We start from the raw sequence: 27030 nt of genomic DNA, 5'->3' as shown, positions 1-27030 counted from the left end.
AACTGCTTGTCAGCATATTTTTGCTTACCAAGTGACAACCATTCTAACATAGAACATGTGGCTGGGCAAAAGTAACTAAAGGTTTGCTCCAACATTCTCAGATGCAGAGGTTTCAGGTCTCTACTAATGTTTCAGAACACTTGGTGAACAAAGGTGTTTTTCCTTTATGTCCACTAAAGCAGCCATGTTTTCCTGTCAAAATCTAGGAATGGAGTTCAATGTACGTTTTTCACAGTGCTATCAATATGTGACCGAAGAGCCTCACATTTTCTGCCTGTGGCATCATCACCAAGCAAATGTTCTGTAAACAGTCGTCATGTTAATAGTATAGTATTCACAGCCCCTAGTACTCAGAACCACTAGCTAAATGTCACTGTTGCAATAACTCATTAATTTATGCCACTCAAAGTACAAAATTAGAAAAATGTGTGCTTTTGCTTTCAGGCAATGGACTACAAAGTCAGTAGCATTCCTCATTAACTCTGAAAATCGTAAAGCTGCTTACATCATACCATCTAGCAAGTGACAAGGATCTCGTACATGGAAGCATTTCAACCCAGATATTAAATTTGACAGGTTGCCACACAACATTTTCACATTCATAGTCGAATCGATACAAATAAAAACAATATCATTCCAAGTCTTGTTGTATTTGCTAAGTAATTTCATCAGCAACACTTCTAGTGATGCACCACTTCATGTTTCTACTACATCTAGATCTCCATGATGGTAGGCCAGATTCATCGATTTGATAATCACTGCCACCCCTGGGCTGCCATGCATGTCTAGAATTTTCAGTGATGGTAACAGACATCTGCACTAGGGGTTTGCATCATTTGTTTTCTCGTAATCACGTGAAATTTCAGAAAAATTCAGCAAAATTAAGCAAAATACAAATGCATCATTTCAGTTATATTTTAGTGTGAAATGCTTCCTCGCATCAATGTTTCATGTGATGGCACATTTTGCATAAAATGAGCAAATACATAATTAACTCACACAACAGACACATTTTGGTTTACTCATGTTGTTCCAGTACTACAGTTTTGTTGTTCTTGTGCTATAATTGTGCTGCAAAGGTCAGTATAATGACCTAATATGGCATGATGGAATAATTTGGCAAATTTCTTGCAACAAGTATACAGCACAATTCTCAAAACTACGCAAAGTAAGGCTCGGATTTTAAATTACGCCAGGAATCCCTGTTTCCCACGCAGGCCCTCTTCAGCTCAGGCTCCTCCAGTTGATTAGCTTCCTTTTTCCCTGTCTTTGCAAGAAGCAAAGCCCTCTTCAAGGCTACCAAACACTGCACCAGTCCTCTCCCAGAACCCACAGTCCCTGTTTGAATCAACGAGTGTACCGCTATAAACCCTTTCTTCAGCAAGAAGATCGATAAAATCAGATACATCATTACCACTTAACTGCCCCCTCACATTCAGCAATTGCCCATTTCCATCACCTCACCACCAAATGAACCTCCTTTAATCAAGTCTTGAACAGGGATCTCTGCAATATCCTGAACTCTCTCAACCTCTTATAAAGACTACATCCTTCGTTCTTCCATCATCAATTTTCTCCAAGGAAACGTGCTCTCCCCTTTCTTCAGATAGTCATAGTGTTCCTAAGCCAAGGAAAATTCATAGAAGACCTAAGGACCTGTCATATCCTTCCCCTGCTAAAGAAGCCACCCCTGGAGCAAGCTGATCTTAGCGACTTCTGCCTCATTCCCGATATTCCATTAATATAAAAAATCAGTGATGGAGCATTCAACATTAGCTACAGTAGCACATCAGCAAATGTAATAATCTTTTATAGGACTCCCAATCAGGCTTCACTTCGCAGTGCTGAACTGAAACAGCAACACTTCAAGTAGTCAATGATCCCCTCTTCCTCAATGACAGGAGCAACCGCTGTCTCCTGATCCTGCTTGACCTCTCTGCAGCCAGTCAGAACAGTCGACCATACAGCTCTGATTAGCACCCTGAATTCATGCATGGGATTTTCAGCTACTGTGTTGAAATGATTCACATACTACCCCAGCAATGCCAGCTCATGCAAATAGGCTCCCACAAGATCACAGACACTCTTCGCCTCCTGCAGAGATCCCCGTAGCTTAATTTTTTCTACCATGATCTTTTACCTCTACATGAAACCTTTTAGAGGGTAGTGGGGAGCACCCGTTTATCGTCTTCCCACAATACTTGTAATCTTGTTTGAGCAAGAAACTGTGATTACCAGCGGAATCAGGATAAATTCTCATCTTGTAATAAGGGCTTAAGACAGGTAGATGAGATCCCATGATCCTGTGCCCCTGTTTGTAGAAATGTAATAGGCCTCTCCTCTGTCTTACATTAATTGCTCGAGTGGTGGTATTTGGCAGCAGAGTTCTATTTAGCACATATTGAAAGTGTGTGCCATAGTAATCCAGTTACTTATTTTGTTCTGCCGTTAGCCAAGACCTTTTGATTTACTAAAATTATATTTATAATATACTTACTTATCGGGGCTTTCAGCCAGTCCTCTTCATTCACCGGTCTGTTGTTGGGACATTCACATTTTCTTTCTCCCACTACAGCATACAGCATGGGGCAATGGGTCATCCCAATTCAGCCATTAGCTAGCTGCACTTTGAGTGAATACATTCTGCTCTTTCATAAGGACATCCGCACACAAAGTAGTTCCTTCAGTACCAAGGACTACTATTGCAATGTGTGCTTTTCAGGACCATACAATTTTGATGTTTTTAGCCACTTATTTATATATTGGCAAGGGCCCAGCAGCTCCCCTTACAAACAGAATTTTTAAAAAAACATGACAAGCCAAGCACTGACAAAGTCAAAAGGCTGGCATCCACCGCGGACTTATAGGCTTTGCCTTTTCTCGATGGGTAACGAGTTCGGGGGCATACCATCAAGGCGCCGCAAGACAATTATCACCGCTTTAGCGTCCATTTCCGGGCGAAAAGCAGCGATAATTTTATCGCATTATCAGCAAGGCACGCTATCGCGTGAATCCTTGCCTTAGCGCTCTTTCCCTCAACTCCCACCTTTGCATCTCTAATTGTTGTGCTATTATTGCTGGATTTCCAGCAATAATAGTACATTTGGCAGCTAACTCTGGAATTTTTATCGCTTTGGGATAAACGCCGCTGATAGCGCGCTATCTCCGCGATAAAATACGCCGATAGCTGGCGATAATTATCCTAGAGCTAAGCGCGCTTAGCGATAATTATCGCCGGTTGTTGCTGATATGCCCCTCCGTTTTGATACAGCAAAAATTATTGTTTATATTTTTTCTACATAGCTGAGCTATAAAAATTGGTTTTGTCTGGCGCAAAACACAAATGACCATAGAAAGAGCAAAATACTGCACTATTGTAAAATGAAGGTAAATCATGCCTCAGAGTCCTCCTAACCCATGGACCGAACATCTTTACATATTAGATTGGAAAGATCTGCAGACCTGCTACTTTATAAAAGCGCTAAATGTAGGCAATATTGGAAAACGCATTGGTAGAACATATATCATTTGTCTAGTTATAGCTCGAATTGCATTTAACCAATATTAAGAATTAGTACACTTTTATAACACACTCTACCACTTATCTGGAAAGTAGGTAGTGACACTTGGTGTTAATTGTTATCCAACTAGGTGATACTCAATTGATTGACCTTGGAAGGATGGAACCTTGTGTGCACTTGTCGATATTCTAACCTGTGACCTTGCGGTTGCACTTGGATGTCTATATTGGATGCTTTACTCCACTGAGCTGTCTTACCGGCTTACCACTAGAGCTGATTTTGTGATATTAAGCTGATTTTGTGATATGTCTTCTAACAGGTATTCTCATTTCTAATTATTGAGTTATTGCAAAACTTGGGGAATCCTGTTTTAATTAAAAGATATTACATTTGAGCTTGCCAAGCATGATTTTATATTAAGTAATTAAATTAGTATTTTCCTGACGTATTGCCGAAGGGATGTGTTTTTGAGGACTGAGATATTGCAGGGGAGGAGTGTTTCCCTTCATTTGCAACTGGTAAGATGTTGAAGTTGAAATCCCTGGTTTCAGAGAGGAAAACATTATGAATACCCGTATTTTTATGAATTCCTCGGTATACCATGCCCATTTGCATGAAATAATGAGGTGGGTGTATGAAAAAATAGGTTTCTGCCATTTATAGCATTCACAAGTGTGGTGCTTTGAAGTCTGTAATGAGAAAGCAGGGAAAGTGAGTAAAGACGGCCACTGTATACCCAATAGAAATGCGGTCTAGTGAGTGAGTGAGTGAGTCAGTGAGTGAGTAAGTGAGTGTTTCTCTTCCTTGATTGATGATGCCTGGGTGAGGGAAGACCCTTTAAATACCTTTTGCCTTTGTAAAGATGTTCTGTCAATAAAAAAGTAGTCCCTTTTTTTCAGACCTTTTAGAAGTCTGATTGCAACAAATAGTGACAAGAAGGAACCTGATGGCACAAACAAGTGTGACATCTCTGAAACAAATCAATTGATACAACAGCATCCCTCATCTTGAAATACTGACAGAAGTGGTGGTAAGTCACAAGACCAACTCGCCACAGGCATTCTCACATTGCAATCTACAACCACAAGTTAGCTAATATTGTAGTTTCTGAACATACACAGGGTGAGGCTGAGAGGGAAGCACAGCATAATTCACAATGTGAATAATCTTCGTTTTAGGCCAAATCATCCCCAAATAGGTAACCAACTAGAGAGCTGCAAAGAGGAAGTTAGAGAAGGCGAACATTTCTTTACGCATATTTTTGTAACATAACATGATAGAAAAGAACTTCCATGAATAAATATAACATGACTTATAACAAATTTGTTTGCTGCTGCCATCAACCCAGACAGGTTACGAATCTCTCTTGTGCTCAGGCTTTTAGCAAAACACGAGGTTGTCCTTCTGAAGGTCACATAACCCCCACCAAGTAAAACATATAACATGGAAGTAAAAAAACAGAAGGCACAATTTACAAGCAAAGAATTTGTCTACACTACTTAAGTATTTGTTGTGAATATCTACAAAAGAAATATACCATAATGTGTAAATAATTTCAACTGTAATATTTAAGCACATTTGAAAAATGCCAACTTTATCAAGAATGTGACCCAGGTATGTGATGTTGCTTTCACTGAGTGAACGGATGATTGTAAATGTCATTGAACTTCTGAATGACACTGCCCGTAAAATGTTACGATTTAGGTGTCACATACACATCAGAATATTCACTAGATTCACTAGAAACAGAAGGCCAAGAATTGTAGACATATACGTTGGGGATGGGGCAGCCCCAAGCAAAATCCTATTTAGTATTTTCAAAGCCACGCAAATGTTGATTTGCTTGGCTTTGTAAGAAAAAGTAACAAAGCACAGTGCCTTGTATTACTTTGCATTAAGTATGTGTTCCATGCTTGGTTCATGCACTTCCCATGCATCCACCCATGAATTATGAAGCAAACTAATTTTTACAAAGAGGTCTAGACATGGGTTTGCACCAAAATGATGCGCCTGCCTGATACTGGCAAAACAAGGAGAAATATCTTTATTTCCTTCTTTACTTCCCCTTTGTGTGCTGCATTCTGAGCACATATACAAAGAGAAAATAGCCTCAGAAGAAAGTTTTTGTACTGAAAGGTACCCCTTCCTGCACAAAAACTATCCTGACCACAACACAAACACCCTTGCACTGTAGCTCAAAGCTGCTATGTTGCAGCGAGTCACCCCAAAGTTTTCCAGTGCATGGGAGAGAACAGCTACGCCATTTCTTTAAAAGATATGTCTCAGTTCTGTTCTCTCCAGGTGGTGCAACACAGTGCCGCCACTTTGCTTGTTGCACTGAGTTGCGCCACTTCTTTTTTAAATGTGCCCCCCAGTTGGCAAGTGTTAAAAAAGCAAATATTTAGCAAAAAAATATTTTAGCTATATTTATGGTGATAATAATATGCTTAAAAGCCCTGAATGTAATTATAGGAACAATCTAAAATAAGACATGTTGTGCTAACAACAAAATCTAACTACAAGTAAATCCAAAGTAAACCATGAACAATTTCTTCAGAGTGGCAATATGATTGTAACCTTCCTTCCTCATTGTATATGCCTATGAGAGAAGCAACAAGGTGTGAGAGCGGAAATAATGACCGACGGACACGTTAGCAGGTAAAAAGTAACAAATCAGCAGGCTTGAGTAGGAGAAAATATAAGATGTTGCCAAGGTAGAAGGTGGTAGAAGAGGTGTAGTTCGCTGGTAGAGAGAAGGAGGGCAGCAGCAAGGGAAGGGTAGTGATAGTGATTGGATGTGAACCCTCCCCCTTCCCCGCCCCCCCCCCCAGCCCCCAAACGTGAGAACACTGACGAATCAGAAAAATTGAAAATGAAATACTAGAATAACTAGGACATAACACACAGTTAGAAATTCCTGCCTCAGTCTAATTAATACTGTGCAGGACAACTACATTTGATATCTGTGTTATAGTTGTATTTTAAACCTGATTTATTGATAGTGAATCTTTTCACTCGTTGTATTGTTCTTAGAACGTTTTTCTTTTTAATGTTAATATTATCATAAAATATTTTTCTCAATAGTTTTCACCTGTTTCTCCTGTTTATTTAATATTAATTTAAGCAATACAATTAACTCAACTTCTGCCAGCCTCTACTCTGTTACTCGACGTCCTGCATAAAAACAATTAAAAAAGAAAATAAAGAACCTACCTACTTTGAATCAGAATTATTTAATACTGTGTTATCTTATTAAATATATATAATTATAGCATGGGGGATATCGCTGAATGACATGTACTGCAAATACAATTAGTTGAATATTGCTGTCAAATGTATTTCTTATTCCCATATTTGTGTTAAAACAATGCGTGACATCACTAGAAACTGATCACCATACACTGGTACTCTTTGGGACTGCTCTAAGCAATCAGAATAAGTCAGCTTGCTTTGTATTGTTCAAGATGCTTCGGAAGGTTGTTCCACATTTTCACCTGGTCATCAAAAGATGATTGTTCAGGCAGTCATTGAGGCACTCCTTGATTATTTTAAGGATATTAGAGGCGGACCATCACAAAGTCCAAAACAAGCAGAGTTTGTATCAAAATTATTCCTTCTTCATTCATTAAAAATTGTAGAAAAATTAATCATTTCAAATATGCAAGAATCAGCCAACGCGTTTCTCTCCCTCACAGGGAGCTTCCTCAGGGCAGATAAGTTTGACGATCTCCAATCTTGGTTGAGTAGTATCTCAGTAGGTAGCGTAGTAACGAATGCAATTAAGGACTACTGTCACCTTAATTAATTGGCTCCTATGTGTATCCGATGGCCATACTGATATATGTAGACAAACTCTTTAATCATTTTATAAAGTAAACATCGTCAATGGGAGTTCACACTGCACTGCACTTGGACCATTCACGCTGAACTTTACCGCACGTCGCGACTGAATTGTCTGGATCCAGGGACAACGCTTGATTGTACGCAAAAGAACCCACTTAGTTCTTTTTCACCGTGACAAGGCTGTGCGGTGTGAACTTCCATTGACGATGTTTACTTGATAAAATTATTAAAGAGATCCTACGCTTTATTATCTGTACACACTACCTTGGGACGACTACTCTTACGGACTCCCAACCATTTGTCTGAGTTTGTCTACATATATCAATATGGCCATCGGATATCTGCCCTGAGGAAGCTCCCTGTGAGGGAGAGAAACGCGTTGGCTGATTCTTGCATAATTGAAATGATGAAATTTTCTACAATTTTTAATGAATAAAGAAGGAATAATTTTGATACAAACTCTGCTTGTTTTGGACTTTGTGATGGTGCGCCTCCACTATCCTTAAAATGTTCCATGATCTGGTAACACAGTGACGTTACTCAGCAGCATACGTCAAGGTTGGCAGCACATCTATCAATACTGATTTAGAACTGGGATTAAGGTGCGGCAATTCTAAGGCCCGCTGCTGCTTTCACTCCTTGATTATGTTAATCTCTGATACCTGGGTATTCTGCATTATCTAATTGAAAGACTGATCCAAGTTTGGCCCGAGTCTTATTCTGGGTCTTCCGAGGATTTTCCCTTTTTACTGCATCTTACTAAAAATCCACCAGCTCACTGTGTATGATAACATTAGGTTCAAGGCCCACTGTCTCCGTTATCACACCGTTTCTAACCAGTGTCGTACTGACCTATAGGGCAATCAGGCAGTGCCTGATGAGCTGATCTGACAGGTCAGTGTGTGGGTCCGTTTTATGCGTATTCATGGGCCTGTTTTATCATGTGCTGGTCTAGTGTTTACTGTTGATTTCCCATGTATTAAAAAAAACATTACCTGCAACGAGCTCAAATCCATGCATTCTTCCATGGCCTGAAAAACACCTATACAGAGTGTCTTTACACTTTTAAAACTGCCCCAATTTCCAAACACGGGCCACTAATTTACCATAGCAGGAGCCACTTTTATTTTAGTGCCTGGGTCTATTTTCTGTCCCAGTCCAACCATGTTTGTAACATAGGCTCAGTGTCTTTTTGCCACACAGGTTGTCTTGCTAGTGTCCCATTAAAAAGCTACGGTCTTGTACTAGTGCTCATCAGAAAAATGTATAAAATAGATGTAATCCTAATTGCCGGAGATCCTTCCTCCTCCTTGCTGCCAAAAACCTGGATTATTTGTTTAATTCTGCATTGTCTCTGATCAATTGATGTTTAGGAAGCTGCAGAAACCCTGGCTCTCCAGCTTGGTTGTGTAACCTATCAGAGCTGTGCAGGATGTAGGGTAGGCACAGTCCAGCCGCCTCCGGTCTCTGACGGGCGCAGACGGGCCCTCCCTCAGAATCATACGGTTTCAAGTTCTGGTTTAAGAATAGGTCAAGCCATCCCTGGGAGCAATAGAGCAGGAGAGTCATCTCAGCAGAGAAGGGGGGTGGGGGGAGGGTCCTGATCAGAATGTTGTTGATATACATCTCCCACCAGAATCAACGCTGTATGTTGTGATCCTGGGGAATGTGCCTCCTCTCTCCCAGGGTATTAAAGAACACTACTTTCAATTGAAGAACAACATAATGCATTGGCTGTCTTGTAATGCTGTTTAAACAAGAAAAGAGTGTGATTCCTGTAATTACAACCCAGGAAACATGAACACAAGAGTACAAATCCAAATAGGTTTGTATAGAAGGCCCTCATTCACCAACCTGGTTGGTGACATGCTTCATCATTGGGCCCCACCGGGAGAGGCCGAATGCATCCCCAGTGTGCTACGACGCCAGATTTGCTGCGGAGCAGGTTTTTGTGAAGTGATAGATAAGTTAGTGGTGGTGTTAAAGTTAAAAATGTCTAAATTGTATCACAATTTTTTTTTTATTGGGTGATCAATTAGACATATTAAAAACAATATGTAGGAAGAAAGCCAAATAGATTGTTTGGCTACATCCTTCTATGTGAAATCAGGTCAACATGTTTCTGCCATGTATGGTGTAAATTTACCAGGCATTCTTCAGGACCAAAAGTGGACTATACCTCGGTGGTATGGGCGCACTAAGGCCCACCCTGACCTGAGGGCTTGTGTGTAAAATATGTGTAAAAAAGTGAAAGAAAGGAAATCCTTTTCCAGGTAGCCTCAATGTCAGAGGAACCAATTGCACTTGTAAGGTGAGAAAATGTCACACTATGGGTCACAGGAGGGGGGTGGTGGCAAAATTGGCATACCGCCCTCGTCGCCAGGCACCCACTAGTATCCTGCTTCCAACCCTCTGAAACCGGACCCCGAAGATATGTGCCTGGGGACGAGGGCGGTGTGCGAATTTCGCCACCACCCCCCTACCCATACATGGCAGAAACATGTTGACCTGATTTCATGGAGAAGGAAGTAGACAAACAATCTATTTGGCTTTCTTCCTACACATTGTTTTTTATATGTCTAATTGATCACCCAATAAAAAAAATAATTGTGGTACAATTTAGACATTTTTGACTTTAACACCACCACTAACTCACCTATCACTTTACAAAAACCTGCTCCGCAGCAAATCTGGCGTCGTAGCACACGGGGGAGGCATTTGGCCTCTCCCGTTAGGACCCAATGATAAAGTATGTCACCAACCAGGTTGGTGAGTGAGGGCCTTCTATACAAACCTATTTCGATTTGTACTCTTGTGTTCATGTTTCCTGGGTTGTAATTACAGGAATCACACTATTTTCTTGTTTAAACGATATTGCTGGGGACTAAGAGTGTACTACTACATTTTCCCTATCTCTCTTTTTGTTGATTGTTGTCTTGAAATGCTGCCTTAGGTACAAGGGTGGATAAAAACATTAACATCGTGCGAAGGGTCAATTGGGTAGGTAGCTCCTATAAGTCCTGCAAGGGAGACTGCGTTATTATCAATTTAATAGACTTCACATTGCAGAAAGGATTTTGGCTACACCCTTGATTAACGCCCCTTCTGGTCCCCAGACATCTATTATGTCCCATCCTCTCAGATTCTTTTATAAACCAGAGTCATTTGGTTGGAATAATATGTCTTGTAACAATAAGGCCCATTTGACAGTCAGATGTCCTCCTACCCGCCCTCTAGGCCCACAAATCTAAATTGTAACCATATTCATTGGACATCACAAGGTAGGCAGCAGCCTGTTCCACCTCTTATGGAGTTATCAAGTAGTTTTGCACCCTTGGGTGCTTTGGTCACTTGTGATTGAGTTAGTGTAGACTTCTCTGTGGAACTGGGGCCATTAAACATTAAGCAGGCCAAATCTTGGCAAAGCAATAGGACCTTGGGTGGAATAGACTGCAACTTTATATTATGGAATGTCGCTGGCTTAGCTAACAAGCTTCTTGATCCCCTCTGGATTTTATTTATAAAACAGTTCAGTTTTATCTGCTTGCAAGAAATGTGGGTGATCTGGAATAGTTTCCCCCTGAAGGGCTATAAGTCTTTCTTTGTTCTGGCTACTCCTTCATCTTCGTGGAAGTGTTGAATTATTCACCAACCCAGAATTAGTGACCAAGAGAGACCTGGGCTGAGTACGGGAGTCTTTCTGTGGTCGGAGGAGACTAGAGAGGGAAGAGTGTGAATTGAGGAAACCTAGTGTCCGTAAATTCATAATTCTGAAAACCATGCAAGTGATAGAGCCATATCTCATAGGGCCCTGTAGCACATATGAACGTTTTTTATTGACCATGTTTCACTTTGATCTCTTCCACCTCCTGTTAGCACAGCCACGGGGGTGTAGCAGAGGCCAGATTCTAGAGTCCTGTGGCTGCGACGGTGAGTCTCCACAGGACATGCTTTATTTTTTTATATATTCCGTAAGTATTGTGTGGCTCCTCAGAAAACTTTTATCATCCCTATTTTAAAGAAGTTGGAGTTTAAGTAGGTGCAACCAGCTTTTATTTATTTACAATTGCTGTCTGGTGACACTATTCTATTTATTATGAATTTTCTGAAATCAGCAGTGAAGCTCAGAGCCTAGTGGTTTTAAATGATGGTATAGTCCTCTATTAGGTATCCCAGAGACACACACAGTCGAGATTTGGACCTTGGGTTCATTTTTTTTTTCTTTTTGCTTTTTACTTCCAACGATTTACTGTATATGCATTTTATAATATGTTTTCACGCATTGCATGAGATTTTTAGGTAAGATTTGTTATTTAGGTGATTCTTGTACAAACACATTGTATCCGTTCACTTTTTATACTATGTATGGTTTTTAGAATACTTTTATGTTTTTTTGCGAAACCGAATAAAGTGTCTTTGATTGATTGATACATACATAAAAATGCTAAACTTTTCAACTGTATGGACAAACCACAAACTGTGCACTGTGTGCACTTCATTGCAGAGCAGAATGCAAGCCTCCATTCTTTAGTATGGGTGCACACTTTTTGGGTGGTGCATGTTCAAATGGCTTGTGTGGTCAACATTGTGAGTCTGTAACTCCCTCCTATGAATGTAGGCTGATCAGGAAAACTGGTTTAGAACTGAAATCAGCTATCCAGTTCTGACAGAGATTAAACTGTTTGATACAAAACGGAAGCAGGGTGTTTTATTGCACAGAGCATTTTCCTTACTTTTTACTAGAAAACAAAGTAAATGCAATTTATCAGGGATATTAAGCATAGTCCAGCGCTCCTTCTAAAAGGCTGCTGAGGGAGTGTACTCGGCATAAAATAACTAGTACACAAGGCAACCTCAGTTAAAAAATGCAAGGTGGAGATCAAAATGAAGATATTTTCAGGTTTACTGGAGTCCCCACATGACATGGCCTTGTTGACACCTTTGCATGGAGCTGCTGTCAAATGGACACCGCCTATGCCCATGATGTAGGAAAGTAGTGATCTTGAATAGTGGGGCTATATCATCCCCCCTCTATTTCGAGTTTGTCCTCCTCAATGTTCCTTAGTGCGCCCTTCACAACCTGTTTACCTAAGACAGACTCATTGGGGGGCTCTTGTTCTGTACACCATTATTGCCCTCTACCCTCTCCTGTGCTATTCCTACAGATATCTGACCTACATTGCAAGTGCTGGCAACTGGGTGTGCTCTTCTCCTATTTAACACCACACTGCAGCTGCCCTCAGTTTTACCTATATTTATAGCCACTTTACAAGGGTGTATATACATTTTTCCTAAATAGTCCAATGGTGTCCCATGTACCTCTACTGGCATGGATTGTTGCCACCTAATATGATCATATTGATAACCCAATGTAGCAATATTTAACCTAGAAGTATTTAGTACTGGTTCCAAGTTTTTCTTTTGACAGGCAGCAAATTAGGACTGGTGGTAAGTGCTTGTGGTGTCACATCTCAGCCAGAATTGGCCACTCTCTTTTCCCAAACCCTGCAAGTACCATCTAATTTGCGTCCCACTTAAGTTTCCTCAGGCCCTTTTCAATGGATAAAATGCTTTTCAACAGAATTAGAAAGTAGATATAATAATCAGAACAAAAATGTTCTATGTCTCCACAGGTCATCGGGGTATTGTGTGGTCTGTCATAACAGGCAGTTCTTGGAAACAGATGTGCCAGAACAGGCCAGAACACACCACATGTACAGGAATAGCTTTAAAACAGCACAAACACTAAAATAACACAGCGAACAAAAAACTAAGAATTACTTTGTAATAGCAGCGCCTTCTATTCATTAGAGTGTGACCTCCCCAGCATTCGAAGAGCCTTGGGGTTGTGCAGCTGTTATTTCATTTCCTCGTAATGCATAGTAATGGATTTCTATTTTAAGTTTATATTTAGTCACTCAAGGCTCCAACACATTAAGAATGTTTTTTTTCCTTTGGAGATTGAAAAGCTTATATGCCATGATTTTCATTAGCAATTCAATTATTTGTTTTATTATGCTGGAGTTATAAAATGCAGAGCTTTTGTGGGAGGCTGGTATTTTGTGAAGTAGTGGGCTTCTGTATTGTTAATAGAAAAATAGGAGAATATTTTTTACTGATTTTCATTAGCTTAAAAGTAAAATAAGGCTAACTGCTCATCACAGCAAGATTTAAAAGCTCATGGTAAACAGATGACCGGAGCCTCCACCTACTTCACACAGCATAGAGCGTCTTGTATAAATGCAGCCCTTGCTTCATTAGAGGAGTGCAAGATGCTGCTGCAATCAGAACCTTGCTGCAGTTGTCTCTTCCCTAGAATTCATTGGTACCAATGAATTCTAGACAGAATGATGTGCACTCTTCTATTGGAGTACCTCAAGGCAGTCAACATTTCGTGGGGGGCCCGCAAATTATCTCCTAATACGTTTTTACTTTTAGCAACCAACAATTTTTATAAACCAATTTTATTACAGAAAACTAAACATTAACAATTATTAATGACATTACGACTTTTTTAAACTTTTTAATTTTAATAATCCAACAAAACTTTAAATATTCGATGGGTTCATGAAATTAAGACAGTATTTCTCTATAGAGTCGTTAATGTAAAGTTTTTGTTTCTTTGAGATGAATAGTTTTTTTTCAATCTTTTGCAAACAATTTTAGAAAGTTTTATTGGAATTTTCTTTCAAGATCAAATCAATATTATTTTGATCTGTTGTTGCGGGACCCTAAAAGGAGTGGGGCCCATAGGCAGGGCCTATTTTGCTTATTTGGTAATCTAAAACTACAAAAGTTACAGAAAAAACAAGTCACCCCTGAGGCAACTAGTCCGATGCTCCTGTTAAATGGTTGTACTCATCTCATCAAATACAACTAGTGTTCAACATCACACGAATCACGATAAGTGTAACTAAACCTGCCACTCCCTGTTGCCAGAAGATGTTATTCAGAAATCTAATATTACAAACACTCAGGTTTCACACATCTACATCTAGAATAAGCCAGATATTTAGAAATATATTCCTTTCATTAGCTACCTTTATACTTCCATTAGTTTTTCTTCACTTTAAAGTGTTTTCAGTCGAAGAACCTCAGCCGACAAGTGCAAATCAGAATTTCTTGAAGTCCTGCAAATGTATAATCCTATCCTATGTGGGAAAGAGCACCACCTAACAACATGCATAATTCTTTGCCACGTCACGGCAACAGAAAGTCTCAAAGATTAAAGGAGCCAGTCACGGACAAGAAAAAACTGTTCTCTTTACCCAGCTCTCTATCACTCACAATAACCAACAATTATCATTCCAGAATGTTGCTTTATTTAATGACATCTGCTTAGGTTTTACGAAATTTTGTGACATCATTCAACAGACACTCAATTTAAATGTATCATCTCAGTTACCTGCTATTGTTGAAGGACTCTATATAACTCTAACATATTTGGAATTGGTAAACCCTTCATATTACCTTTCCATGTAAATTTAGATTTTGCATTAAGGCCTTGAGACCCCCGCGGGTGAGCAGGCCCGGACTGGTGCTTTCGGGCACCGGGCAATCCCCCGGTCGGCTGGATGGGGGTGGGGGCCGGTTTTAGAACAGGGGGCCGGTTTTGTGGCTGGGGGGCCGATTTTTAGTCCGGCCGTCACTACTTCAGAGAGAAGTCACCAGGTGTCGTGTCTGAGAGTCTCAGACAGACACTACACCCGGCTGGTGACTTCTCTCTGAAGTAGTGACTGCCGGACTGAAAATCGACCCCCCAGCCAAATACTGTACCAGACCTGAATACTGAGACGAGTCCACTCCGCTCTAGCTGCTGGCTCAGCCTGCAGGGAAAACAGCAGCGCCAGGCCAGCAACAGCAGGCTTGATTGATTGACCAATGACCGCCCGGTGTCTGTGCAACCAAACACGGAGGAGGAGGTGCCTGTGCGCAGCGCGCAGAATTGTGCACTGTCTCCTCCTCCACCGCATGTGCGCGCCTCTCTAGGGTGCGCTGATAATGTAATTCCCTGATTCCCGCTCAGCGCAATTAAAACTGCGCATGGCTGCAGTGACGAGAGTCACGAGACAAGCAGAGGTGCGCACTTCTTGACCGTCAAGGGGGAAGGCGATAATTTAATTATTTCACTAGCTAGCTGAATAGCTGTAGCCGCCCTGTGTCTGCCATCAACAGCAGGACTGCAGTGCAGGAGGTGAGTTAGTACGTTTTTTCGCCCGGCACAAAATAATTGTGTTCATGATGTGGTGGCACACACAGAGTTGGCGGGCCTGAGGCCTCACGTAGTGGCGGTGGTCTGACTCTGGTCTGTGTAAGGCCTCCTCCCTGAGTGCCTCTTCCAGTTCCTCAAGGCAGGGGGGGACGGTCCTGGAAGGAACCGTCCCACAGTCCGACTCCTCACCCCAGTTATTCTAGGGTTACCGTGTAGCTGCTGGGGAGTCGGGGCTCCCTGGCTGCCCTGCGGGCTTAAGGGCTTTCATCTCCAGACCGGTGGTACATATTCTCTCTCACAACAAGGGTCGCTCACACTCACTGTTTAGCGGGCCGCGGCTCCAGATCTTTCCAGTAACTCATTTGATGAATATATTAATTATGATGAACCGAACCAGGATGAATATACAATCTGATGACCTGCAGCAGGCGGGCACTGGTTTCGCGTTGTTGTCTTTGGCCCTGGCTGGCTGGCGCTATTACAGAGAGCACCCGCCGCTCGCTCGCTCATTTCCTGTGAGGAGAATGATTGGCGGAATGATGGGGTGCAGGAGACAGAGACATGATTTAAGTGTGAATAATAATTATTGTGGGTTAGAGAAGTGTGAGTGGTGGGGGGAGGGAAAGGAAGATAGCCGAGAGAAAGGCACGCAGAGAGGGAGGAAAGGGGAGATGAAAAGGATTGGATAAAAGGAGGACGGTACTAGGAGGAAGTGTGGCCGAGTCATACTCATAAGAATTTGGGGATGCATTTTTCTATTTTTGTGGTTTTGTGGCATAGAAGTATCGTATCACTCACATGTATTGTAATATGTTTTCCAAAATGTTTTTCCTTTCAGGGATGGATGTGGTCTTCTTTCCAAAGGGCATTGTCCTGTAAAATGCAGGTGTTTTGTATAAAGCGCTGGAGCACCCCGTGGTGGCTTCTGTGAGCCTATGCAACCTGTCTGTCAGTGAGTGTGAAAGGGAGAGAGTGATGGAAGGTGACACCATCTAGGGGTTGTCTCTGAAAGGCCTGGAGAGTGGTTGTGACTGTGAGAGCCTCGGCGAATTTGATGTATGCTTGCACCATTTTTGTCTGTAGTTTTCCAAAACTTTCTTGGAAGGAGCCCGTCGGGCTGGCTCGCTGCGCTCGCTATGTGCCGGATGGGGGCTGGTCTGGCAAATTTGCCAGGGCTGCTTTCAGTTCCCAGTCCGGCCCTGCGGGTGAGTAGTGCACTCTATAAATCCCTGATTGATTGAGGTCTCTACTGGTGCAGTGTACACTTTATGTGTTGGGGTTACTCCTTGGCGGCATGCTTCATCCTAGGGTCCTTCCCATTCTGTTACGGAACAGGGCGTGCTGTGACGAGACAAACTACGCGGAACGGGAAGGACCTTATGATGAAGCAAGCCACCAAGGGGTAACCCTGGTGGGTGAGGGTTTTACGAAAAAACCTTATGGCTCTTCCACAAAGAGAGCGAACATGCATAACTAGGAACTCCACGCAGCAAGAGGCCGGGTCCCTTATTTTTTGTTTCTCATGTGTCAGGCTTTGGAGGGTGGCCCCAGACCAAATATCCTCTAACTCCTTATTCTCATGTGTATACTTTATGTGTCCACAGTTCTGATAGTTTCAGTTGTGTCTATGTCCTCTCACCACTGTGTTTCCTCTCTGACAATATCTCTGCTGCCTTTCAGCTAGGTTTACGGTCTAGAAATACCACATTTATACACGCACACACAAGGACTGTCGAGTGGTTGCATGGCACGCATTTCTGCTATAAGGTGCAACAGCTCAGATATTGCCTGTACATGGGTGTCCAACTGGTTGACCTATGAATAGGCAGGTGCCATACGCACATGTAGACCCTGTATATGCTTTGGGCTTCCACAATACCATGGACCCTGGTATGGGCATTAGTGGTTTTCCGTACAGGTTTGAGTACTTGTGAAAACGCATCTTTACCTGTGTTCAAGACTTACCTTACAAAAAAAGGTAGTTGATTTGCATTTATGCATCCCAATGAACCTGTCACTTTACTATGGTCAGTATTGCCCCCTTTCTCTTCACTTGCACTAACCTGTATTTGATACAGGTGAATAATGAGATGTTCACAGCAGGTATGCCCCAATCTTCTCCCCTTTCACACGTAAACACGAAAGTTACAGGTAAAACATGTGGGTATCTATCTGCTGTTCATTAAATACCTTCAATTATGAGCACATTTGCCTCTTGTATCCGGCCAGGAGTTGTATCACAAATGCTTAATAAAGCTTCCTCATGTCTATGAAAAAATGTGGCTAGATAAGCTATTGATGTGCAGAGGTTAGAAAGACATGCCCATTGGTCTGTGTGAACACCACTCAATGTACTCTTTCTGACATGGAACCTCAGGATTCAGGGCTTTCTATGCAAAGTATGAACAGTCTAAACCAGGACAGCTAACAGAGGATTGAATGAGAAATAGGGTGTAAAATAGATCCCTAGTCCTGGCTGTTTCTTAACACGTTAGAGTTTTGTCACTATTCTCAATCATGTTGTATCAGTGGAACAGGGCTTATGTTAAGTGTAGGCACTACAATATCACTTTCATTAACGTGCACTCCTACAGTTCTTAGATTAGATCGTATCACTTTATTGCTGTCCGAGTACCCCCAATCCATACTTTTCTAGGAACCGCTTTAAGAGCGAGTCAGGGGCATACTTTTGCAATATTCCCATTTAAAGTAGCAATACCGAATCACAAAATGCAGTATTACCGCTCTTCTGCCACAGGACATCATCGCCCACTAGCAGCAGTAACATCACAATTGTACATGCGGAAGAAAAGAGAGAAACAGTGCTAAAGCTTGTTGTTTAACATTTAAATATTAATTTGGGATAAGGTCATAATTACTGGTTGCAGCAAAGAATTAACTGAATCATTGTATTCCAACATTTATATTGCGCCTGTTATCCTGTGAGGAGCGCTGAGCTGCACATCTTGTATCATGTAAGATGTGTGGTTGTTGGGGTGTTTTCTATGTTTTTTATCCTATGTGGGAGGTGTTTCCATCTCATACATGATGACCTCTGAGGTGCAGTCATCGTGTTATGAGACACAGTGCTTAGCTGTGTGGTGGATGATGAATTGTAAGAGATAGGTGCACAGTTTATGGTTTTCAGTAAGTTTACAGTTTTAAACAGCTCTGCAGGTTGCATTAACCCCTTCCACGCTGATGACGAGCTGGGCTCGTCATGGCGTAGCCTCCTCGCACGCTGATGACGAGCCCAGCTCGTCACGTAAAGTGCGATTTACAAAAACTCAGCGCAGGAGCGGAATTCCGCTAGCGCGCATGGAGTTAAGGTATGTGTTATGAACATAGTCCACCCAACTGGTTACTGCATTGGGTTGTCTAATCTGAGATATTTTATTTAAACATTGTGTTCCTTATCAGGCTTGATTGGAGAGATACATGGTGGGTGGTTCTGCTTGGATGAGCTTTGTCACTATCATCCCATAGTTGATTGTCATTGTGAGAAGCCGAGAAGCAGTCATAGTATGTGATAGTTAGGACCTGCAGTCGCAGACTAAATTAGAGCCCTCTGTTTGCCAGCAGTATGTGGCAGATCACTTTAGTTATTCCATGCAAGTTCAGATGGTGATGGGCTGTTTATTGCTATTGACTGGTACTACATAGGGTGATCGACATGACCTGTAGCATATTTGTCAGTGTCCAGCAGTATAAGGGATCCATTATACAACCTGCATAGACCACAATCGGTTGTCTGAAAGCTGTTTGACATGGATTACCAACAGTGTGGGCCAGGAGGGTAATATATGAATTGGCATTACTATAGAGTACCCAGCCTAAACATAGGTTATCCCTTCATAACTTACCTGGACATAGAAAGGTTTATCTTATTTGTGCTGTTCCATATTTGTGATTATTTCAGCTTCCATCCCAGGGTTGCAGGATGATGTATTTATCTTTAGTAACCCATACCTAAAACTCAATGGCACAGACAGGTACGACTACCAGCTACTCTGCGGATATGCTTCCAAAATCAGATGGAGACTGCCATACTGCAACACACCAAACTCAGTACAACTAACAATATCACAGTTCAATAATACAGCGCAAAAAATAACAAAACACAGCACCACCACAATAAATGTGCAGAAACAATCTTGTCAAACATTTATCACCTGTGGAAACTTGCTTTCATAATATGGTGGAAAAAGATGTTTGCACCAAGTACTGCTTGCATTTACCACCACGGACACGAAATAGCAACATCAGGCCACCATTGTTTAATTAGGAGGGGACCAAATGGGCCCAAAATGCCAGTCTGCTCTGAAGCAGAAATTAAAAGAGGGTCCATAGTAGAACTCTTCTTGAAACAGCACCATTGACTCCCCATTTACAGGAGTGGTCAATTCAAGCCATGGGGCCTGATGTATAAGGCACTAAAGTGAATAGGGCCTGCATTTCCCGTCTAAAGTACTTTCAAACGGTACAGTCATTCCAGGCATCTGATCTCTTTGATCATATCCCGGCCCTCACTGAAACATACTGAGTGGAGGAGCATTCTATGCAACGGCTGTCAGCGTTTGCAACTCTTTGTATAGATATTAATTGACAACACACAGGACCATCAAATATTTTAGCAACAGCTGCATTCCTGACTCTTCCTTAAGGTGCTCTGCTCTTCTTCACAACTTTACCTTTGTCCCCTGCAGACACAATGTAGAACTATGAATACTTGCTGGTGGGACAAGCTCAGATATACCAGCAATACATTCAAAGGTCAATTCTCATGAAAAATACTTGTCATATCAATGCTTAATTTGAGCTGGTGGTTTCAGGTGCTCGGCACAGGTACTTAATTACCGGCACTTAATTGCTAGAACCTGCACTTATGACAGCTGCCACATGGTGGCACTGTTTGTGCAATTTAAAGAGGAGGAGAAAAACTGTTGTTTGTTAATTCAATATACATCACAAAACAACGAATACCTGCCACCCAAGCCATTCCTAAAGCTGTGGTGTCCTCGAACAGTCTGAATTATCACACTTGCAGCAGTGTCATGGTTAGTAGTTGTGTAAGTAAAGTGGCAATGTGTGGCACAAACTGCGGATAGCCTTCTGATGAGGGCTGCAGCACTATTTAATTTTGTGCAAATTAAACACTGTGTGATATGACACAACCTTATGTACTTTAAGAAAGATTGGCAACATGACAATCAAGCAAAGCATTCATTTTAATCTTTCCTTGAATATAGTGTCTAAAATAGTCAAGTCTTTTTTGTGGCAGCTGCACCCAGCGGCTAAGGATAGAGAAGTTTAACTGAGCATTTTTGCGCCCTAAGCTGCCTCATAAATGCTTCCAAATATGAGCCCATAAGAAGACATTACCAAAATGATCCAACAATCGCTGAGCAAACCCTTTCGTATGAAAAAAAGCGCCTAGATTCTGCAGTCTTCCTCAAATACCAGTCCAACCTACAACCTCAACCTTTACATCTGAACCCCAGTTTTCGGTCTTATTATCGCTCTATTAATGAACTTTCCTCTAAAGGTGAAATCTCATGTTAGTTAACAGTTGTTGACAAAAGAATCCTCACCTTAACAAATAGGACTTTATATCAACTTTTGCGTTTGCTCCTCTCACGAACAATGTTCCAGAACACGCTGTGAAAGGAGTTACTGCGCATACAAGAATCTAAGACGCCACTTGTAATGAGGGCCATAGGCAGCAACTCCAGATTTTGGATATCAATAAAAGTTCAGTACTTAATTTGTGGTGGTGAGCACTCCTGACACTTAATTCTTAGGACTGGGACTGGGCACCTTCCACACTGCCACTGTACCAATCTTCTGCTACCTTAATTCTCAGAGCACCAACAGGCAGGAGAGGAGTCCCCTTCATATTTCCACAATGAAATATGTAAATAAACAAAGGACAGCCAATGCAGTTATTCTTTTCCACTAGTTGTATTTTCAGTCCTTCTTCTATTTCCACAAACTATACCATAAATAAAAGGGGGACTTTGGCTCTTCCACCTTCATGGTGCCATGCAGCTCATGGGGCAGGCCGAATGTAGAGCCAAGGGAAAGAGATTAAGGAAAGGCTTTCCTCCCTAGCCCCCTCTCTCCCCTCGCTCAGCTTCCTAAACCTAGGGTTTTATTGTATTGCAAATTAAGCACTGTAAAGTAAAAAATTAAGTTTAAGATTAAAAGTGAGGTAAACTAGTTGAACATACCGTATGCAGCAATTTTCTTTGGTTTTAAGATGACTGCAATATTCTGATCATTTAAAATGACTACAGCTGCCTTTCTCTGAATGTGTTAGTGCATGTGTCCTAGCTCAGTGGTTCTAAAGTTGTGGTTCGAGGCTCACTCAGGGGGGTCCACTACTATTTCACAAAATAAAATAGTAGCAAAACCAATCAATTAAAATAAATAAAGTGTATACAAATAAGGAAGCATTATTGAAAATGTGAAAAGGTTTTCTATATTTGATTGTGGATTGCAGATAATCTAAAACTAGTTGAGCATTTGTTTGGTTTATGCTTTTTTTGTATTTTTGTGTAGTGTTTTGAGGTGCAAATGATATGGATTCAGTGGACGTCCCCGGATTCCAGTAATGGATCAGTTGGGATCCATAGGTTAAAAAGGTTAAGACGCTCTGTCCTAGATTATTAGTTTTGTGAGTGCATATCAAAAGATGCGTTACTGTTTCAATCCTTTATTTGTGTATAGAATTTGAAATTATTTTTCTCTCACCACAGAAAACTGCTCAGTTGTCTCAGCCCGCTGAGATTTCTACAAAAAACCTGCTTTTTTAATCTTTTGTAAAGCCAAATTCTCAGCTCCCTGGCTCCAGCATTCTTTCTGTTAAAATGAAAGATAAATGTTTAGAGTACTTTTTCAACAATAAACATATCTGTTCTAGGAATGAAATAAAGCTGACAAATGCAAGTGTGGGATTTCTGCAGGGTCTGGACAGGGCGGCAGGGACGACAAGCCGCTTTACCAGAGACAGTTGAGGAGCTTCCGCAACCTCAAGGCCTAAACGTGCCCTGCAGCTAACTCCAAGTTTACCTTTTTGTAGGGCAACATGGGAAAACAGAACAGCAAACTGGCGCCAGAGGTGATGGAAGACTTGGTGAAGAGCACGGAGTTCAATGAGCATGAGCTGAAACAGTGGTACAAGGGCTTCCTAAAGGACTGTCCCAGCGGGAGACTGAATCTTGACGAATTTCAGCAGCTCTATGTAAAGGTAGGGTGGGACTTTATTTTTCCCTGGCCCTCTAAGACTGTATTTCTTGCATAAAAGTATAAATTACTTACTACTATGTTTGTTTGGGAAGATGTTTCACATAGCGCTTTTACGACTTTAGAGTGCTCTGAGACGCTGTAATCTTACAGAATGTCCCTAGGATTGTGAATGAAGAAACATCCAGAACTGTGGATGGGAAGATGTTATCAACGAGGATGCTTTACATTAACAGGATTTGAGTGGCATCACCGCCATCATCAGTTCCTTGCAAAGTGCTAGACGAATGAAAATAGCCTGGACACTAGGGGGCAGATTTACGAACCCCTTGCGCTACTTTTGCGTCACTTTTAACATGAAAAGTGACGCAAAGTGGCGCAAGGGGTTTGTAAATCTGCCCCTAGGTCTTTAGGAAACGTCATATTGTCTTACTGGTGACCAGGTCTTTAGGAAACGTCACATTGTCTTAGACCAGTTTTAAAGACAAGCAAGGTCATTCCAAAGCTTTGAACCACACAGGATAAAGCATTATTTCTAACTTCTAACACTAGAGATTCTAAGGGGAAACTAGCACTCAAATGGAGGAGTGAATGTGCAGGAATATAGGTTTTTAGCACCCTTTGATTTCCTGTTTTAGTTTTATAGTGTAGATCTCGCTAAGACATGCTTATATTACTAGTTATCACAGAAGTTTAAACTTCATGTATGAATGTTAACCTGATATTCTGCTTTTTGTGCCTTATTGTAACATAATCAACATAGTCGACAAAGGTGGGAAAGCAGTGCTGATTCTTTTCGACTTGTCGGCCACGTTTGATACTGTTAACGACTCTTTACTTATCATCCGGCTCAAGTTTATATCAGAGCCAGTTACATGTAAAGGCTGCCATTTTGCAACATGTTACGAAGATTATAGCTAGCTTTATACATAAACAGAAAGAACCGGAAGCAATTGTAATGAATTGGTTCGCATATGCAAATGTATACAAATAGGTAACTAAAGTATTATTTTTATGGATACCTCTGTAAATGATGTAATGTGTAACATAGGTGTCATATCATCAAAGACATATACATGTAACGATAAGATCAGAAATATTGTAATGATCAGAAACTCAATAAATTATGTAAAAAAAAAAAAGAAAATCATCCGGCTTGAGAGCATTGGCACTCTCTCTTCTATGCTCCTTTCTGTCTGGATCGAGAGCAAGTGGTTGCATTTGGAGATTTTAATTCGGACTCTTTCTTCCTTCTGTGGGATCTTCTCTTAGGCACACTGTTTTCAATATATATGTTACCCCCTCGGCCAATCTGATCTATTCCTGCGGTTTCTCTGTAATTTCTTATGCCGACGACACACAGGCAGTAGTATCTGTTTCGTGTAGCATCGGGGAGGTCACCAAACAGTTTAGTAACTGTATGGAGACAATTGTTGGATGGAGGATAAGTATCCTAAATTAAATTCTAATTAGACTGAGGTACTTGTATTTGCTAATGACATCTCCTTTTGGAATATCTCTTGGTGGCCTCTGAGTCTTGGACTACTTCCCTCTCCAGTGCAGAAAGCTAAGAATCTAGGAATCCTTTTTGCTGGTTAGCTTTGTTTCTCTGACCCTATCAATCAGGTCACAGCAGCCTGCTTCTTTTTGCTAAGAAATCTGAAACAGGTTTTTCCTTCATCCCTTTGGAGCTCCAGAAAACTGTTATTGTTGCACTGGTCATTTCAAGGTTAGACTACTGCATATCTATGTTAGCATTCAGGGATATCTGTTGAAGAAACTTCAGTCCCTTCAAAACACAGCAGCTCATCTGCTTATGGAAATCCCAAAATTCAGGTCAGTTTCGCTAACCCCTTTTAATCTTCATTGACTTCCTGTTTCATGGGTGTCCACAGGGGGGGGGGGCGGCACGAAGGGGCGCTTGCCCCCCCCCCCCCCGGAGCGCCCCTCCTTGCCCCCCCTGCCAGGGCCTGCTCTAGAGTGTTACGACCAGTGCTGGCTTCCTTGGGGCACAGTGTTTACAACTTAATTATGATTTTAAAAGCACCTGAAGCACCTGCTGCCCTTCCTTTCCTCCTGCAATTACGGGGCCTCACAGAAATGTCAAGATATATCCTGTGATTAATGTTCTTCCTGGCCAGAGATCAGAGTTTTGTTTAGTTGAGGTTTTTGACTTATGTGAACGTAGTACAGAGGGTTAATATGCCTACTGCAAAGAACATGTACCAAGTAGATTACAGAGTGCATTTAATGTAAATAGATCAGCAGGTTACTGCTTTTAAAAGAGCCATCCTTTTGTTACTTTCAATTTATAACTTAAAGTCCTAATATAGAAGAGTGAGGTATTAACTTTCATCATAGAAGTGCATACTCTCTGCTAAGTATAGAACATTGATTAATGTTGAAAAAAGGGTTAATTTAGGTAGAAATGGATTCTTATTAAAGAAAACTCCCAACTATGCTGTTTCCTTTTTGACTCTGAGTTTGTCCTTCTCCACACCAAGCACTCCTAAACTATACTGCCTACCAGCATGAATGACGTGTGACTCCAACACTTTTAGTCCTTTGGCTTATGTAACATTTCCTATACACTGATTTACACAAGTATGATTGATTGTCAGTGTAATGTGTGTGTGTGTGAGATGCAATGTGCTCGGACATACTTTAATGGTATGAGTAGCACTATATAACGAATTCAATGCATCTGAGAGAGAGTGATTATGGAGTCTTGGTCACTGTTAAAGGGTGCTAGTGAGAGAATCCGTGGTGGAGGTGGTAATTGGGGGCGCCAACTAACATTGTCGCACTGGGTGCCACCAGCGCTAAAGCCGGCCCTGCCCCCTGCGGATGCCCATGCCACTATGCATTGCACATGGTACTCCAGCCACTGTTCCTATCCAGCTCGCACTCTCTTTTTTAGTCTGAAGCTCCTCTGCTTCCCAGGGCTCAGTAGGACAAGACGATGGCTTCATTTTCCTGCACCGTCCCTTTGGCACTCTCTTCTAGGTGAACTCCTGTGCATCTCATCGCACGTAGACAACACTTGGAGACTGCTCTTTTCTAGATCCTTCTGAGTACCCTCTGCCCCACCCTCCATCTTATATTGTAGTCAGAAGCGCCAGGAGACCTCGGACTTTATAGCGCGCTCTGACACAATAACAAGATTGAGGCAAAGTCTTTTCAAATAATTATTGGATTATAGTGATGGACTGCCTAGACAAGTTGCTGTTAAGTACATTACTAAGCAGAAAGAATAGTCACATTTGAATAAAAGAGTATATTTTAACATAGGCACCGCTCTGACATACATAAAATGGTGGACATCAATGGATGATTTTTGATTTAATAAGTTGCATTTATCAAGAAAGATAACACAAACAGAAAACGGATGGAAATGAAGTGTTAGACATAAGTCAGTACAGAGGGGGATATCCAGATGGGTTAGGAAGCGTGAATGCTAAGAGGAGAGGGCCTGAGTCTTTGGGGGGCAGGGGTAATTTTAGGGTTCAGGGTGGGTATGGGTTATGGGGTGCCAGGGATGTAATTTTAGGGTTCAGGGAGGGTATGAGTTTTGGGGGGTCGGGTAATTTTAGGGTTCAGGGTGGGTATGGGTTTTGGGGTCCTAGGGGGTAATTATAGGGACCAGTGCAGGTATGGATTTTGAGGTGCCACAAAAGAAAGAGATGGCTGTGGCACAACAACCCTATGGTGTATGAGATCATATGCCCCCCATGGCTCCTCCTGCGCCCCAGTGTTTCTTGTGCCCCACCTGGCACACATCATGTCGGAGCATGGTGATGACGTTAACATTTCCCCCCCCCCTGGAAAAATTTCTGCGGACGCCCATGTCCTGTTTGTGGGTGGGTTAAATTCAAGCCTTTATGCCTGGTTCATAAAGCACTTCACAAATGCGGCCCTGTTTACTTTCAAAAGATCTTTCATCTTCACGTTCCCATTCGTAAACTCCAGTCTAGTTCAGCCAAAATAGTGGCCAATCTCAGAATTAATAAAGCTTGGTGGGGAGGCAGGAGCTTTTCCTACTCTGCATGAAAGCTATGGAACTCTCTTCCCTTTCAGCTTAAGAGCTCAGTCCAATTTGATACTTTTTAGAAAACAAGCTTTTTACTTACTTACCTATTGTACATCAGTGCATGTGGCATCTTTTCAGTAGATCTGGGCGAAATTGTAATTACGCTGGAGTAATCAGAG

At 41.6% G+C, this 27030-nt stretch overlaps 1 protein-coding gene across 1 annotated transcript in view; it reads left to right on the top strand.

The window, feature by feature from the left end:
* VSNL1 (visinin like 1) overlaps positions 1–27030 on the top strand; it is a 510638-nt gene that overhangs the window by 189132 nt on the left and 294476 nt on the right. Inside the window, exon 2 of the mRNA XM_086926304.1 lies at positions 22658–22825. Within this exon, the coding sequence (XP_086782430.1) occupies positions 22658–22825 (168 nt within the window). The remainder of the gene's footprint in view (positions 1–22657; positions 22826–27030) is intronic.

Source organism: Lissotriton vulgaris, chromosome 6 (assembly GCF_964263255.1).
Source record: "Lissotriton vulgaris chromosome 6, aLisVul1.2, whole genome shotgun sequence".
NCBI classification, from domain to species: Eukaryota; Metazoa; Chordata; class Amphibia; order Caudata; family Salamandridae; genus Lissotriton; species Lissotriton vulgaris.
This window is presented reverse-complemented; position numbering and strand designations above follow the sequence as displayed.